Source organism: Microcaecilia unicolor, chromosome 1 (assembly GCF_901765095.1).
Source record: "Microcaecilia unicolor chromosome 1, aMicUni1.1, whole genome shotgun sequence".
Classification (NCBI taxonomy): Eukaryota; Metazoa; Chordata; class Amphibia; order Gymnophiona; family Siphonopidae; genus Microcaecilia; species Microcaecilia unicolor.
This window is the reverse complement of record NC_044031.1, coordinates 123,232,942-123,250,021: the sequence shown is the minus strand read 5'-3', so window position 1 is coordinate 123,250,021 and position 17,080 is coordinate 123,232,942. Positions and strand designations below refer to the sequence as shown.

General features: G+C 46.1%; 1 protein-coding gene across 5 annotated transcripts in view; it reads right to left on the bottom strand.

Annotated features, from left to right (window-relative positions):
• Positions 1-17,080, bottom strand: part of CROT (carnitine O-octanoyltransferase) — a 141,401-nt gene that overhangs the window by 97,210 nt on the left and 27,111 nt on the right. For all 5 annotated transcript variants that reach the window (XM_030199806.1, XM_030199824.1, XM_030199816.1 and 2 more), the window contains 2 exons: positions 13,805-13,986; positions 13,512-13,636 (listed from right to left, as the gene is read on the bottom strand). In XM_030199806.1, coding sequence (XP_030055666.1) covers positions 13,512-13,636; positions 13,805-13,986 — 307 coding nt within the window. The remainder of the gene's footprint in view (positions 1-13,511; positions 13,637-13,804; positions 13,987-17,080) is intronic.

Here is a 17,080-nt window from a genome sequence, read left to right as displayed (position 1 = left end):
GACCCTACAGAATTTGGTCTCTCTCAAAACCTGCTCCTGCATCACCAATGGAATGGAAACAGCCAGAAGCATCTGATGAAAGCTCTGCATGGTAGCATAACCAAATCACAGGGGAGTCATCCCCTTTATCTGGAAAAAGCAGGTCAGAAAAACATTTATTCCAAAGTGTTATCAGCACTCCACCCATCCTCCAGCAATGATGAAGGGGGAAAACAGAAAACTGCCTTCTAATGCTGCACCTGGCAATCTCAGATGCTTTGGGAGCAGGAAAGCAGCTCACCATTGCCCTGTGATCACCGGGGCTCCCAGTACGGAGCTGAACCCCAATTGGCCATGTCCCCTGAATCCCCAAGAAAGCTGGTCGAGATATTCTGTAGGGTGAAAACAAAAATGAGGCCCCAAAAGTTAACACAGAGCCCCAAGATCCTCCACCAGTAAAAAAGAGGCACCGCCCAAACCCATAGAGCTAGGAACTGTACTTCACTCAGACTGCACAACAGAAACACGGTCCACATATAAAACAGCTACCATGCTGAGTGTCAATGTCAGCGGCTGGGGACACCACCAACTTCCTCACTTGCTGAACCCAGTTTGGGTGTCACTGTACAGGAGTGATACAGATGCCAGAAAAGCAGGAGAAATAATAATAAGAAAACAAAACAAAATTAGTGACTGAAAGGAAGGAGGCCTGAGGAAAGGATGAGGTAGTGTGTTCAATACTGAAAAGGGAAAGTGGCACTTCCTCCAAGTCAGTTGGAGGAACTGGACAGAACCTGGTGAAAGAGACATTCACACAGTGGAAAGAAAAGGGGTGCTGGTGCCGGAGCTGGTGGGAGATTCTAACTTTCTGGATGTGCATCAGGCTATCCTGTTGGTGGAACTGGTTTAAAGTAGAGAAATCCTGGACTACTCGCAGTAGGCTCTCCTCAAATGAAGATTAAACGTGGAAAGGGGGGAGAGGTCTGGGGAATAAAAGACCTGGAGAAAATGCAATGCCATGGTAGACTATCTCCTGAGAAAAAGTTATCAGCAGACTGTATGATTTGATTTAACAGAGGATACCACAAAATTCTAAGTCCCAGAGTCCAAAAAAGGGGTGGACTTGGGAGGTGCTGACAGGGTGGAAGAAGAGAGGTGAAGTGGGTTAAACAAACAAACATTTTTTGAAGAGCAGTAAAATATTTGTGAAAAGAAAGGAGCAAGACTTGTTTGTAAAGAAGATGCCATGAATTTATGGATAAGAAAATCTGGAAGTGGAGAAAGTCGTGGGCTTGGAAGAAATACACCTAGGAACCTAAGGTAGTTCAGAGAGATTTTGGCAGGTCTCCTGAAGGACCTGTTCAATAAATCTTTGTTGATGGACTAGTTCTGGACTGAAGAAGAAGAGGCAAGAGATCGGAAGTTAAAGGCTGGGAAAATTGTTTAGTATAAAGCTGTTTGGTTTTGTAGATCAGCCAGCTTTGTATATATAACTTATTCCTTATTCCCTTATTTATGATCTAGCAGGGCAATTAGCTAGTTTGTGTCTTCTTGGTCTTCTCACAGACCATAGACAGGCTTGCTTAGCCCTAGTAATGGGCCATAAACTTTAACAAGTGTCTGTCTGTTTGCTTCAAACAGGCTCTAAACATAACACAGGGACATTTTCAGTGAAGGACAAGTATGAGTGATAAGTATTCGAGGGAAGGAGGTTACAAAGGACAAATGATGAATAATTGAGAAAAAATACCCAAGAAGCAGAATTATGTGAAGGTGACCTCAGAGGTCAGAGTTGAAGAATACCAGATAAGTAAAAGAGAAAATATAAGGCATTAAGTGATTGGACAAAATTAAGCTTCAGTAATCTGACAAGCACATTTTGTAACAGTCAGATTTTTGTTAAGCTTCCAAGGAAATACACAAACACCAGAGAGAGAGAGATTTTATTTTTCTTATACTACTATATCAATGAAAGAGTATGTTGAGAGCTATCTTTTAAGGAGGAAAGACTTCAGAAACTCTGTATTCACTATAAGCAAACGTGAATTACTGTCATAAATCTCATGCATATTTGGCACTAGAGACCATGATACAGGTTCCTCATCAGTCAAAACCTCCACTAGCTTAATCAAAACTTTGGTTATGGTATTATGTTATATTATATACCAAAAAAACAAGGTAATAACACCTATCTGGGCTATAGCGTTGTCCGGAGGGTATGCTCGACAGAAAGCTTCTGTTTCCCAAACGCTTCATCAGGAGCTTCGCCCTCAAACGCCAAACATTGCCCTAAGAAGAGTCAACGTAGAAAGTACTCATAGTAGTGTACCTCAGGGGCAAGTATCAGCATTTGAGTTAAAATTTTCTTATACTGAAATTTAGACTGATATAAATAAGAATTCAATTTTCTGTAACATTGGGATAAATTAATTTTTATTGTAACCATTTATTTACTCTAATAAATTAGCATTATTATAAAAGAGAAAAACTAAACTCTAGAGTGTGTTTCCTTGGCCAGAAGGGATTTTTTCAGCCTCTTCTGATGTTTAGCTTCCCTTTAGAGGCAAGAGAGTTGCTATACAAAATTAAAGGCTGGGATAAAAATTACAAGACTCTTCTTAACGAAGGACCATCTCAAAACCAATGTATTCACCATCTTAGGCAGCATCAGACAGTCTGATCTGATTTTCTTTGGATTTGGTGACTAGAGAATTAGATCAAGAATGTATTCTGGATGTGGACTCCTCCTATTTAGAAGGCTCGTGAATAAATCAAGCATGACAGTGGAAATATGCAGTGGCGGTTAAGAAAGCAAATAGAATGTTAGGAATTATTAGGAAAGGGATGGAAAGCAAAAATGCGAATGTTATAACGCCTTAGTATCACTCCATGGTGCAACTGATCCTTGAATGTTGTGTGCAGTTCTGGTCACATCTCAAGAAAGATATAGCAGAATTAAAAAATGTACAGAGAAGGGCGTCAAAAATGATAAAAGGGGACGAGCGGGGATTCCAAGATGGCGCTCTGAACGGACGCACCTGAGTTGGCTCTCGAGATAGCTCCGTTGATCAGCCTCTTTGCTACCACTGTGCCTCGTCTTTTTCGATGGGGAAACGGAGGGGAAAAGTTAAGGAACATCCCTCGGTTCCTGAAACATCTTCGGCGTGGCGGCAGACGACTCTGTGATTCCCGAAGCAACAACCGGGTCCTCGGGGAACTTCGACCCCTTCTGCAACTCTCGATGCGTCGGCGTCGATTGATAGCGCTAACGGGGCTTCCCTGAGCCCTGTGGAGCGCATTGCTCCGCCTCAGCCTGGGAGGGAGTTGCTAACAGCCCGAGCAGCGACGGAAACCGATGGGGTTCAACCTAACCTGCTCGAGGGAAGGTCTGCAGTGACTGAGAAGGGACTCCAACCAAGAGAGGTATTGATTCAATCAGCTTTACAGGTATTACCTCAGAACATTGTTTCTAGACTATCTCGTGCTCAGCCCCAATCTCAGTCCCTCCCTGGTGTTACTGGCGTAGTGAGACCAGCAACTGTGACATTAGAGTCACTATGTGATATGGTCTATAACATTCAAACCTCTATGCAAATTACACTACAAGAAAATACTGATATAAAAACTCTTTCTGAAGCTGCGCTACTCCAAGCGCAAGTGACTGCACAGCAATCCTCGAAATTGGAAAATGTGAATATTAAATTGCAAGAAATGGGAACTTTAGAAACTGCATTGGTTAAGGATAATAATTTTCTGCATAAACAAATGGAGGAGAATCAGGCAAGGAGACAACCTTAGGCTTCTAAATTTTCCCAAATCTCCTCTAATTTCACCTGTTGAAATGGTAAAAAAGTATATGGTGGACATTCTTGGAATGGATAAGGACTCGCTACCCCCCATAACACGGGCCTATTACATCTGGAACCCGAAGGGGAGTGATGGAAACCCCCCAGTAGTGGGGGATGGAAAGAATCTGACTTCATTTCTCGAGAGCTCACTGGAAATTATTACCCAGAGGTCAACTATGCTGGTCACTTTTGCCCTGGAGCCTGATCGCAATGCTATTTTAAGACTTTAAGACATTTAGAAAACCTGTTTTTGGGCTCAAAGGTCTGTATCTTTCCAGATCTCTTAAAGCCTACACAAACTAGGCGCAGGGCTTTTCTGGAGCAGCATCCTAGAGCGTTGGCACTGGGAATAAATTTTGTATTACGATTTCCTTGTATATGTAATTTACTGCTTGAGGGTAAACATTTTCAGTTTGTAGACCCAAAACAGTTAAAAGAATTTCTTGATGCTAGAGTAGATATGAATGTTGTATGCCCACCATAATTAGCAGGCTAGGGTCGGTAACCCGAGGTAGCAACCGTTAAACTATTTTTTTAAATACTTTATGTTATTAATGTTTCTTAATTCTTAGAATCTAATTTTCCTTAAATTGTGGACGAATAGGCCTTAAAGATTCTTTTCCTTATTTTATTATGGATTTCCTGATTGTAATGCCGATTGCATACTCACAGTTTGTAGTGAAATGTTGAAATATATTAATCAATAAATAAATAAATAAATAAAAAATGATAAAAGGGATGGGATGACTTCCCTATGAGGAAAGGCTGAAGTGGCTATAGCTCTCCAGCTTGGAGAGGCTGAAGGAGACATGATAGAGGTCTATAAAATACTGAGTGGAGTGGAACGAGAAGACATGAATGAATCCTTGGTCTGTCCTAGTATGGCAACGCTTATGTTCTTATGCTCATGCTGAAATTGATAAAGCCAAAGTAGGAATAGGACCCTTGGGAAGAGAATCACCTCTGTCAAGCAAAGCTCTGAGGGATTCCCCAAGCCTCTCTCAGAGGGCAAAAAAAGCCAGCGGTGGAGCCTGCATGCCAGGTTCAGCAGGCCCTGGAGCATCTGCTCGCCAGCACAGAGGGCAAAAAAAGTCAGCGGTAGAGCCTGTATACCAGGTTCGGTAGGCCCTGCAGGATCTGCCTGCCAGCATCCCAACAGTATCAGGCTGCCTGCGTAGACTGCTGCCACTGTCAAAAATCAACCCCTGTCCCCTGGCAAGGCAAGGCTGGGAAATTCCTGGACCCTGCTAAAAGGAGTCCATTACTGGTTGCACTGAGGTGTTTGCCTGGACCAACTCCCATTAATTGAAATCAATTATAGCCTGTTGCTGCTCTATTTTAAAAAAAAATTTTTTATTTAAGCTCAGATTTATTCCGCTCACAAAAAAGAAAGCTGAGGCAACCTGGCTTAAAAACAGGCCTTTCTTCAATTGAGAAATTAAGTTTTTACCTGATAATTTTCTTTCCTTTAGTCACAGCAGATGAATCCAGGGACATGTGGGTTGTGTCCATCTACCAGCAGGTGGAGATAGAGAGCAGAGAGTTGAACTGTGCCTTATAGGACACCAAAGCAGAAGGAAACCAAGAAACATAACACATTTCCCCTTCCTCCCAGAAAGTGCAACCTTCAAAACAGGAAACACCTATAGAAAAAAAAACCCTAGAAAGGGAACAAAAAAAGCGCAGGACTGTTTCAAGACAAGATTCCATGAGACGGCATAGCAGAAAAGAAGGGTGGGACTGAAGGCTCATCTACTGCAACTAAATTAAATTATCAGGTAATACATAATTTCTTGTTCCTTAGTGTGTCAGCAGTAGATAAAATCCAGAGACATGTGGGATGTAGCAAAGCAGTCCTTAAGAAGGGTGGGAATCAGAAGCTCCCTCAAAGAGCCCCAGATACCCAAAAAGTTGCATCCGCCATAACAGACACTTCCAGACCGGGAAAAAACAAAACAAAACATAGAAGACTGACCATGCTGCTGCCTGATCTATGCATCCCCCACCCCCGTGTTCCGATACAAGCCATTGCTCCAGAAGCCATGACTGCCTGAGCTGCCGAGATCTGGTCGGCAGGGACAGACCCAGGAGGAAATAAGAACAGAGTCCTTGGGACTCACAGCTATGGAAACCATCATACCTTACAAGGCTCCGAGCACACCATAAAGCAATGCACCTACCGAGAGAACTTGGTGGCCCTTCCAGGTGGCACAATAAGAGCCGAAAATGAACATCCATCAAGTGGTAATACAATACAATCTAATGGAGATGAACAAAAGAAACCACCGTAAGAAGGACTGGACTGTGTGCCCTGTCCCTTCTGTAGAAGAAAACAGTGGGACCTCGACAGAGTAAAGCCTAGAGCGTCGAACAGCTGTCCAAGTGTATACCCGGACTGCCCAGCAAAAGCAAGCTGCTCCAGAAGATAGAACCTGGTATCTTGACAGGGAAGGCAAATCCAAACCGACCAGACGGAATGTTTGGACTTGTGCCCAGCCAGATGTTGTGACTCGCTAAACAATCTGCCCTGAAAGAGGGCTGCACAACCACTGCTTGAAGCTGCGGCCCAGCAGTGCAACTACAGCCAAAAGGACAGACAGAGCCACCAGTCCAATGTCAGAACAAAAAACAGACCAGGAATTCGCCAAAGTGGTTGCCCAGGCCTCCCCATTGACAAGTCAGGTGGAGGCTGACCAACAGACTCCGAGAAATCCGAAATCTGAAGTGTCCAGTAAAGACACGCCCCAGCAGCAAACAAGCAGCAGAAGGACGTCTATGGAGAGGGATTCCCTCTGCATCACAAAAGAAGGCTGCCTGGAATCCACCAGGTTGGACTGAGACAGGCCTGAAGGATCCAAGAGTAAGAGATATACTGCAGAAATGGGACTGCTGAAGTTGACCGAAAGGAAAATTGGTGAATAGAAAAAAAACACCCAAGACACACTACTAAACTCAAAACAGGAACATAATCCCTGGATAGAAGGGACGTAGACTCAAACCTGAGCGGGAAGCTCTCCTGTGAAGTAACAGGAAGAAAGTCATCCCGAAACCATTCCCGAATTCCCACCCAGAAGCTCACAGAAGTGCTGGAACCACCACTGGGGTGTAGTGAAATGAAATACAACCCAAGAACTGAAGAAGCACATCATCCTGGATGCAAAGTGCAGTTAGCAGCTTGCAATTCTGTCCGAGAGGTACCGCTGAATCTCCATCTAAAAGGACAGTCTCCACTAGTAGCACAACTCGGAAAAAGAAGCATGCCCATGGAGATGTGGAGAGGCTGTATAGCCTAAACAAAGGCAGAACTGTCTTCAAGGATTGCAAGTACCAGGAGGAAAAGACCATGGTCTGCTAAGAGACATAGAAAAGCCACTGCCGGACCTGGGACAGATATCATGGATAGGCCACAGTGGCAAACAGAATCCTGGGCTAGAAAGACCAGTGGTCTCACCCAGTACAGATATCTAGACTATCAGTTCCAAATCATAGAAACCACTAAGGGAAGTCGAAAAATGAGCAGGAATGTATGAGTCCCTGAGACGTTTGAGTGAAGGAAGCTATTAGAGCTAAAAGAAAATCCTTCAGAAAATGGAAGAAGGAATGGACTGAAAATAATAAACAGCATAAGGAACGTCACGTCAAAAAAAAAAAAAAAAGATTGCGTTGGAAGCAAACACACATAGTAAAAAATTTTTTTAGGTATATTAAAAGCAGGAAGCCGGTAAAAGAAATCGGTTGGACCGCTAGATTACCGAGAGGTAAAAGGGGCACTCAGGGAAGACAAAGCTGTAGCAAAGAGATTAAATGAATTCTTCGTTCAGTCTTCACAGAGGAAGATTTGGGAGAGATACCGGTGCCAGAAATGGTATTCAAAGCTGATGAGTCGGAGAAACTGAATGAAATCTCTATAAACCTAGAGGATGTAATGGGGCAGTTCTACAAATTGGAGACTGGACCAGATGGTATTCATCCCAGAGTACTGATAGCAGCTGGGGCTCTTCCGCTTGGAGAAAAGACAGCTGAGGAGAGATATGATAAAGGTCTATAAAATAATGAGTGGAGTGAACGAGTAGCTGTGAAGAGTCTGTTTACGATTTCCAAAATACTAGGACTAGGGGGCAAGCGATGAAGCTACAAAGTAGTAAATTTAAAACGAATGAGAGAAAATTTTTCTTCACTCAATGTGCCATTAAACTCTGGAATTTGTTGCCAGAGAATGTAGTAAAGGCGATTAGCTTAGCAGAGTTTAAAAAAGGTTTGGACGGCTTCCTAAAGGAAAAGTCCATAGACTTGGGGAAAATCCACTATTTCTGGGGTAAGCAGCATAAAATGTTTTGTACTTTTTAGGGATCTTGCCAGGTATTTGTGACCTGGATTGACCACTGTTGGAAACCGAATGCTGGGCTTTGATGGATCTTTGGTCTGTCCCAGTATGGCAATACTTACGTATTTATGAGTGTTAGAAACTCTGCTCGCCATACTGAACTAGCACAGCTGCAGGGGCTCAATCAGGCAATGTGACACAATGTACCCTCGCGTTGGTTCCCATCAACCAAATGTAGATGGAAGAAAAGTACCCCTCCTACTTGGAACTACCAAGAAAAGGGGATAATTCCCCAACCCCCAAATAGCCACTGCATACAGAATCAACAGTACCTGAATGAACAAGCATTGCCAGGTGTCTTGCACCGCCTGCCAGTAGGGCTGTAGCATGCATGGAGACTCCAACAAGGTATCAGCAATGGCATGGAGTGGAATACCGTAGGATGGAATCTTGCACAAAAAGGACCAAGACACAGTGGCCGGGAGCAGTGGGGATCCACTCCTCAAGCAATCTAAAGAGGCACCCAGCCAGCAGTGAAGCCGAGAAGTGAACCACTCCTCCATCCTGAAGAGGAGCGGGAGACATTCCTAAACCTGGAGCCAGAAATGAGGCGTTCTGAAATGATAAAGGAGGCCTTGCTGAAAAAGTGACCTGTCTGGAGCCTTGAGATCATGGCCTGTAACAGGAGACTGAGAAAATGGAACAGAACCCCCAGGCTTGCCCCCTGCCAAGTCCAGAGATCTGGCAACCTTCAAGGACTCTACCTAACTTCTCCAGATCATCTCTCAATGAAAAGGCTGACCTCCAAAGGCAGTATGCTATGCAAAATGTAACCCAGAAAACACTGCAGCTACCCAGGCCTAAGCAGGAACCAATTGCTTGATAAGAGTGAGAAAATATGGCCTGAACGATGCACTGCAACTAGCTGGCATGGCTACACAGTAGAGATAATGAACAGCATTGAAACTATATGCAGCAGAATATGGCCATTAGCACCACTGTGCACTATGGATGAATAACCACAGAGAGCACTAGAACCAGAAACCTCCAGGTCCCCTTGTTCCCGTTCGTCTTGCAGTGTTCACAGCTAGGTTAGACCTCACCAAAACTATATGCAGTAGAATATGGCCGTTAGCACCATTGTGCACTATGGATGACCAATCACAGAGGGAGTCGAACCAGAAACCTCTGGGTCCCCCTGTTTCCATTTGTCTAGCAGCGTTCACAGCTAGACTAGACCTCTACCAAAAAATAGCCCTGCTAGAACGTGTGATCTGCTGAAGACAATGACAAGGTGTCAAAACAAAAAAGGCAGAAAATGAGAGGAGCCGCTGAAGCGGTAGAGGACAGAACTGGTATGCCATAAGATAGCCAGTGGCAATAGACAATATCAGAGAGTAGAGCTGTTGCGACAGCTCACACAGCTAACTTAGAGGCAGATGCACTAAAGCTAAATGAGCCTTTAATGACCCTCCAACGAGGAAAATTTGATCCGTTGCATGCATCAAAGGGCTTTTACCGAGGAAGCCAGCAGCTAACGAAAACGGAATGGAGATGAGCAATTAGTGTGAAAACCCCATTGAAACGACATGCACTAACCTTTTCCGATTGCCTTTACGCAGGAAAAAGGCAGGAAAACTAACGAGAGGTCTGGACCTCTCGTTAGGACAGCTCTGTGCCAGGAAAAATCATTAAGTGAAAAAATAAACAAACTTTGAGCCAATCCCAGCGCATTAGCAGAGCTAAAAGCGCTGTGATTGGTCCAAAGTACGTCAGAAAACACATAAAAAAAAAAATAAAAAAAGGATCGGGAGGGGGCAAGGGCGCTCATCAGGAGCGTCCTGTATGGACGGCCTTGCCCCCCCCCCCCCCCGCTGCTCCCCACTTTCCGCCGCTCCCCCCCCCCCCCCGAAAAAGCAAAATGCTAGCTGCCCCGGTCCCCCTCCCTTCCTGTTCCTGTGTTCTACAGAGCTAACTCCGCCTCCCGTCATTCTTGTGCCCCGTGCCCCACCCCCGCTGCCCCCCCTGAGGTCGACTACGCCGCTCCCCCCCCTCCCTATTAACGACCCGAGCAGCGCCTCTCACCTCTTTCAGAAGCGCTGCACGGGCAGGAAGATCTATTGTGTTGGTTGTAGAGTCTCCATGCGTCTCTTCTTCCCTGGCCCAGGCCCCGCCTCCTTCTGACATACGTTACTTACGTCAGAAGGAGGCGGGGCCTAGGCCAGGGAAGAAGAGACGTCATGGAGACTACAACCAACACAATAGATCTTCCTGCCCGTGCAGCGCTTCAGAAAGAGGTGAGAGGCGCTGCTCGGGTCGTTAATAGGGAGGGGGGTCTCGGTGGAGGGGGGGGCGGCGTAGTCGACCTCAGGGGGGGCAGCGGGGGCGGGGCACAAGAATGACGGGAGGCGGAGTTAGCTCTGCAGAACACAGGAACAGGAAGGGAGGGGGACCGGGGCAGCTAGCATTTTGCTTTTTCGGGGGGGGGGGGGGGGGGGAGCGGCGGAAAGTGGGGAGCAGTGGGGGGGGGGGGGCAAGGCCGTCCATACAGGACGCTCCTGATGAGCGCCCTTGCCCCCTCCCGATCCTTTGTTTTGGGATTTTGTTGACCGGGTAGCCACGTGTATTTGTTGTGGCTTTTTTTGTTTGTTTGTTTTTACGTTTGCAGCATGCGCAGAGCAGCCAGCAAAACGCTTGGCTGCTCTGCGCATGATTTAGGGGCCGATTACCGATGTGTATTGTGATTCTTTGATACATTGTACGTTTGAATACCGATCTGAGCATGTGTGACTTTTTTTTTTGGTGCATTCTTCGTTTTTTAAAAATCGTTAGGGACTTTAACGATTTTGATTTTTTTACGTTTGGTTGCTGCATCTGCCTCTTAGAGTACTACAGCACAACAATGGTGGAGCCAGCAAACCTGAAGGAGTGCTCCAAGTGAAGCAACAGGGGAGAAAACAAAAACATGTCCCTTCCGAAATAACAGGCCCAAAACAAACACGTACTTGAAACCTGCACAGTATAAGCCATGCTGAGGCCCACTCTACCAGCAGTTCCTTGGACCCAAGGGAAAATAGGAACAGTATACCTGCCTCTGGAAAAAAAAAACAGCCCAAATATACAAGGGCCCACTGCCCAAACATACAATAGCCCGTGTTGACATGCTGTTGCCATACTGGAATTGGTTTCAATGTGAACTAGAGCTCTGAAGCTCAAACCAGAGGGGAAAACCCTGAACACAAACCAGTCCCCTCTAGGAGAGGAGTCAGGGCTTGGACATGCCTGATGTGCACGCTAGCAAAATGGCTGCCAAAGCCCTGCTAGCATTCAGAGATGTGCGTCCTGCGTGCAGAAACTACCAGCCGGGCCCGTACTCGCTCTGTCACAGGAAACTGCTGAGAGTCTACCCCCATCAGGAATACAACCGACGCTGCTGCACCTCCCTCCAAATGTGTGAAAACTGCAGGATACTGAAAAAGGAAGACATGAAACAACTCACTCCAGGGCGCAGACAGGAGCCCTGTTTGTGTTCCAGTGCAGCGAGATACCACACACCATCCTCTTCTATTACAGCCCTGATACTGGGGTTACCAGTATCTCTCCTGCAGCCAGTGGACTGACCAAAAGTGCCCCAAATACATGGCTCTTTTTTTTTTTTTTTGAACGTCCACAGGAGACAGGAGTAGGGCAGGAGAGGACAGAAGGATGGGGGAGGGACCTGGGGTGACCAGGTGCACCTCCTAAAGGTGGCATCGTTCAGCCACACACACCATAGTTCAACTACCTGAGAGACCCAGAATAGGAGCTGAAAGCAGATGAGGCCAGGAGCCTGTGAAAAGCATCCATCCGTTTGCTGGAGACAGAGAATATTGACTGGCCAAAGAGCACGATGTCCTATAAGGCACAGTTCAACTCACTGAAAATCTATCTTCACCTGCTAGTAGATGGACACAACCCCACATATCTCTGGATTCACCCTGCTGCTGATGCTAAGGAACTTTTTTTTTTTTTTTTTTAAAGAGGAGGAGCTGTGGGGGCAGGGGGGCTTAACCTTGCTGGCAAAGGTTCATAAGCCAACACTTGGGGCCATGAAGGGGAGGCAAACTGCTCTGGTCTCGACCAGGGGAAGGACCGTAGCCCAACCCTTGGGAGAATCCACTGGATAGACTGCAATCACAGGTCCACAGGCCATAGATTGTGTCCCAGAAAGTTAGGCCTACTTCAGAACAAAAAAAAAAAGTCCGGCACCATCTACTTGAGGAAGAGAAATACTGGCAAGTTTCAGACTGCACTGCTCCTTTACAATGATGTCTAAAAATCTAACTGCTCTGCCTCCATCTGCTGGTAGGAGGATATAACCTCTTGGTCCAAATTGGTCTAGCAGGATAAGCAGCAAATTAAATTTCTTTTCCATAATGGTCTGAGAGACTCCAGGTGAGGGTTATGGGGTGGCCCTGAATTACTCAGCCAGAAAAGGTATATAAATGTGCAAGTAAATGTTTTATTCACCTGAGCCTTGGGATCCATTACCTTACAGGCCAGGAAACTCAGATGCAACAGATTCTCTGGTTTAGTAAGTCTTGAGTAGGCCTCTGGCTAGCAGGCCAAGCAGTCTGTGGCTGGTGGGGATGCCCTACCCCAAACACAGCCCCTAAGTTCTCAGGTCTGATGAGACTCTGGTCTGGCTCCAGCCACACCTCAGCAAGGCTTGTAAGTCTCAACAAGAAGCAAAGCTGGCTTAACTCAGCCAGGTCACAAATTGTATACAGAAACTGCAGCGGGCTCCAAATCTTCCTTCTCTGAACCTCCTTAACCTCAGCCTAGCCCTGTCTTAAAATCCCAGGTATTGACTCCACACTCCCGGCTCACTTCTTCTGGGAAGGGACCAGTGCTCTTAGGTGGTCCAGGCTAGATAGAGAAGGACTCTTCTTAGGAGTGAGGGGCAATGTTTTATAAATCCCCCTCACATAGTCCTTACTGAAAGTATGGAAGTACAGTGCTGTGGAGTCTGCACCATAATAACCAAACTAACAGCATGAATGAGGTAGCTGAGAATCCAGACGTTAAGCTCTTACCCAGGACTATGAGCTTAAAATTTGAACAGCTGTTTCTGAAAGTGAACCGACTATGCTAACAGCCTTCATCTATCTATATCTATTTAAATATATCTATATCTATCTATATATATATATATATATAAAATAAACCACTATGTACATGAAACAGTTAAACAATTAATGGTCAGCGTAACAGTTTTCAACCACATCAGGTAAGATGTATAGAGAAGGCACACAAATGCTTTGGCTCACTATCCCAATGCAGACTTTCACTTTTACTCTAGTTATGGTCCACCTGCTTACCAGTCCTGAAATAACTGGTGATGGAATCTCTCGTAATGCCTGGAACCTTGCAGGTAGAGAACAGCATCCGGAACTGATTCATATCCAAAGGAGTTTCTCCAACTTTATCAACAATGTACCGTTCTCTAAAATGAAAAATGTACTGCTAAATAAAAAGACCTGGTTTGTACTTTCATAGATGTGGTTTACATATAGATGTAATTTTCCAAAAAAGCAACAGACACTCAGCACTCATGCCAGTTATATATGTCCCGTAAATACAAATGTTTCTACCTCAATGTAATTACTCTTACCTTCTTAACAGATTCCAGAAGTTGAAAATATGCCACACTGCTATGGCCCCTCTTTCCACTTGAGTGCCTTCTTTAGGTGGCCAGTAGTGTTCAAGGAAAGGAGTTGGACCTCCAACGTTAAAATTTAATTGTGTTGGCATGCGAACATCAAGATAAGCAGAATTCAACCACCATTCCTCCAACTGGGAATAAGAAAAAATCTTTAAGAATAAATTTTATCATTGCCCCACTAACTAGGATTATTCCTCTGATACTGTAAGCGGAATTCTGTGTTTTAAAATACGTTACTGTTTCATATGTGACTACTACTAAATTATGTAGTCAAACAAGTGCAAGGACCCCCCTGAAAACCTCAAACCATTTAAAAACATTTTTGAACTGAAAATCCTCCTCAGGTGTCACCCACTTGAAGAAGTATGACAAAAGAAACCCAGTATATTTATGGATGCCTGTGCCACTGGAAGCCTCAGAAAGCCCTAGGACTGATTTAGATGTGACTGGGCAAAAAAGCCACTGCAGTATAACTTGAGCTGCGCAGTACAGGAAGTTTGGGCTAGTCTTGTGGTTTAAGTTACGCAAGACTCCCGAACTTCCTGTAACCATGTTACTGAAACTTGGGGGGGGGGGGGGGGGGGAAGAGAATGAAACCCTGGGCACCAGAATGCAATTTCTAGGCACCATGGTGACCTGGCACTCAGGGCCGTGCCGATGCGGTAAGCGGGGTAAGCGCCGCAGGGGGGCGCCCACCTCTGGAGGGCGCCGCCGCGGTGCTTACTCTCGCCCCGCGAGGCCTTTAAATCTTTTTACCTGGTCGCAGCAGCGTCAGTGAAAGCGCTGCCGACGTCTCCCTTCCCTTGCACTCATTGGTTCTCTCAGTGTCCCGCGTTCTTCTGACGTCAGAAGAAGGCGGACACTGAGGGAACCAATGAGTGCAAGGGAAGGTAAACGTCGGCAGCGCTCCGCTTTCACTGATGCTGCATAGGCGCCCCGTATAAGAGGCTTGGGGAGGCTAAGCCTCCCCAGCCCAGCTGTGACCTTTCCCGCCCATGCTGCATTGCCTCCCCCCCCCAAACGTAGCCACTTTCCCTCCAGGCCCGAGGCCCGCTCATCCAGACCTGCGAAGTCCGGAGTCTCCCGCACTCCCGAGTCTGGGCCGGCAAAGTGGGAAGAAAGTCTCCTCTTCAGCGCGAGTCGCGCGATAAAACAAAAAAAAGAAGCAAGAGCGGGGCCGTGGCAGCCTTCAAGCATGGGCTGTCTGCGCTGCAGCCGCTCCTCTCTCTGCCCCTGGAGGAGCAGGAAGGAAGTTGACATCGACTTCCTGCTCTGCTCCGGGGACAGAGAGGAGCGGCTGCAGTGCCGATAGCCCATGCTGAAAGCTGCTACGGTACAGCCCCGCGCTTGTTCCAGCAGCCAACTGTTGCTCCTGGGGGCTCCAAAGCGGTTGAAGCTGCGTGTGGTGTAGGTCCTCCCAGCTGATTCGTGTAACGCGTGCTACCTTTTTTTTTTTTTTGTCTGGACTCGGGGCGCTGCTGCTGCTGAAGAGGAGAAGCAGCAGCAGTGGCCAACAAATTAATACCGGGTGGAAGGGGGAGCGAGAGGCACTAGGCAGGTATAATGGAGAGAGTGGGAAGATGGGGAGAGAAGGAGGGGACATGGAGAAGGGCTGGAGTCCTGGAGAAAGGGAGAAGCTGCTTAAAATGAGGAGAAAATGGGAGGGGGGGGTGAAAGAGGGAAGACACTGGAAGGGAGAGAGAAACTAACAGGAGGAGAAACATTGAAGGATGGGGAGAGAGAGGGGGGGCATGATGAATGGAAAAGGGTAGAGAGAGAGACACTGGATGGAAAAGGGGATAGAGAGAGAGAGAGACACTGGATGGAAGGATTGGGAGAGAGGGGGTAGATGTTGGATGGCAGGATCGGGAGAGGGGGTAGACGAATGGAAGGACATGGAGAGAAAGAGGGAAGAGGAAGACAGAAGGATGGGGAGATAAAGAGGGAAAACGGATGGAAGGATGAGGAGAGGGGGGATAGACGGGACGGGAGAGAAGAGAAATCATTGGACTGGACATGTAGGGGAGGGCAGGGGAGAGAGGAGAATTGCTAGATATGGAAGGATGGAGGGGTCAGGGGAGAGAGGAGATTTGCTAGATGGATGGATGGAAGAACCGGGGAGAAAGGAGATTTGCTAGATATGGATGGAGGACAGGGGAGGGAGGAGAGTTGCTGGACACGGATGGATGGATGAATGGAGGGGAGGGGAGTGAGGAGAAATGCTGAATATGGATGGAGGGGAAACTGCTGAATTTAAGGACTGGATTGAAACGCTTTGAGGGCAGATGCTGCAACTGGAGGAAGGATAGGGACAGGGTGCCACAGATGGTAGACAGAACGCATAAGGACACAGGAGGATGGTGAGTGAAAGAATATCAAATGGAAAGAAGACACCATAAAACAGACGACACTGGGACCAAAGCGAATAGAAAAACTAAATGCTCAGAAAACAAAGGTAGAAAAAAGTATTTTATTCAGAATGTATTAATTGGAATATGTCAGCTTTTGGAAATGTGCATCTGTGATATTTTGCACGTAAGTTTCAATTTCTCTAGTATTGCTGCATGCCAAGTCTGACTTCTTGAGGTAATTTTCCAGTTCATAATTTTGCCTTCATATCTTTTGATTTCTAGTTCCTTTTGTCATATCTGTTGTCATGTGTTTTTCATGTGTGATCAAGGTGCAGTATTCTGCTAGCGTGTACTATTTGCAGCCCTTTTGGTTTTGTTTTTTTCACTAGGTAGTGTATTGGTGTTTTAGAGCCTGGTGTAATTACAGTGCTGCTTTTCCACGCATAAGATTGTAGCTCGTCCTGTCCTTGGAATTAGTGCTGTTATGATTTGGTAAGTTTCTGAGTGTGTTTTTGCACAAGTTTGTGTATAGTGTTTTGCAGTGGAAAGATTGTGTGTTGGCCGTACTAAGGTGACATCAACACTTTAAATTCATTTTAGTTTGTCATAACATCAGACATAGTTTTATAATATTTTGGAGGATCTGATGTTGAATTGTTAAAGGTATTAATTGTGACTATTTTACTTTTATTTATTTTTCCTGTGTGTTGTCGGACAATTATGGATGTAAGCCCCGCCCCCTGGTACCACCCATAACCCCGCCCCCTTTAGCCTCCCCAAACAGTTGGGCCACCGACCGCCTATGCTGACGCTGCTGCGACCTCTTCGTTGCCGTTGCGTCGTCCCACCCCCCACTTCACGCGATTTGCGAACC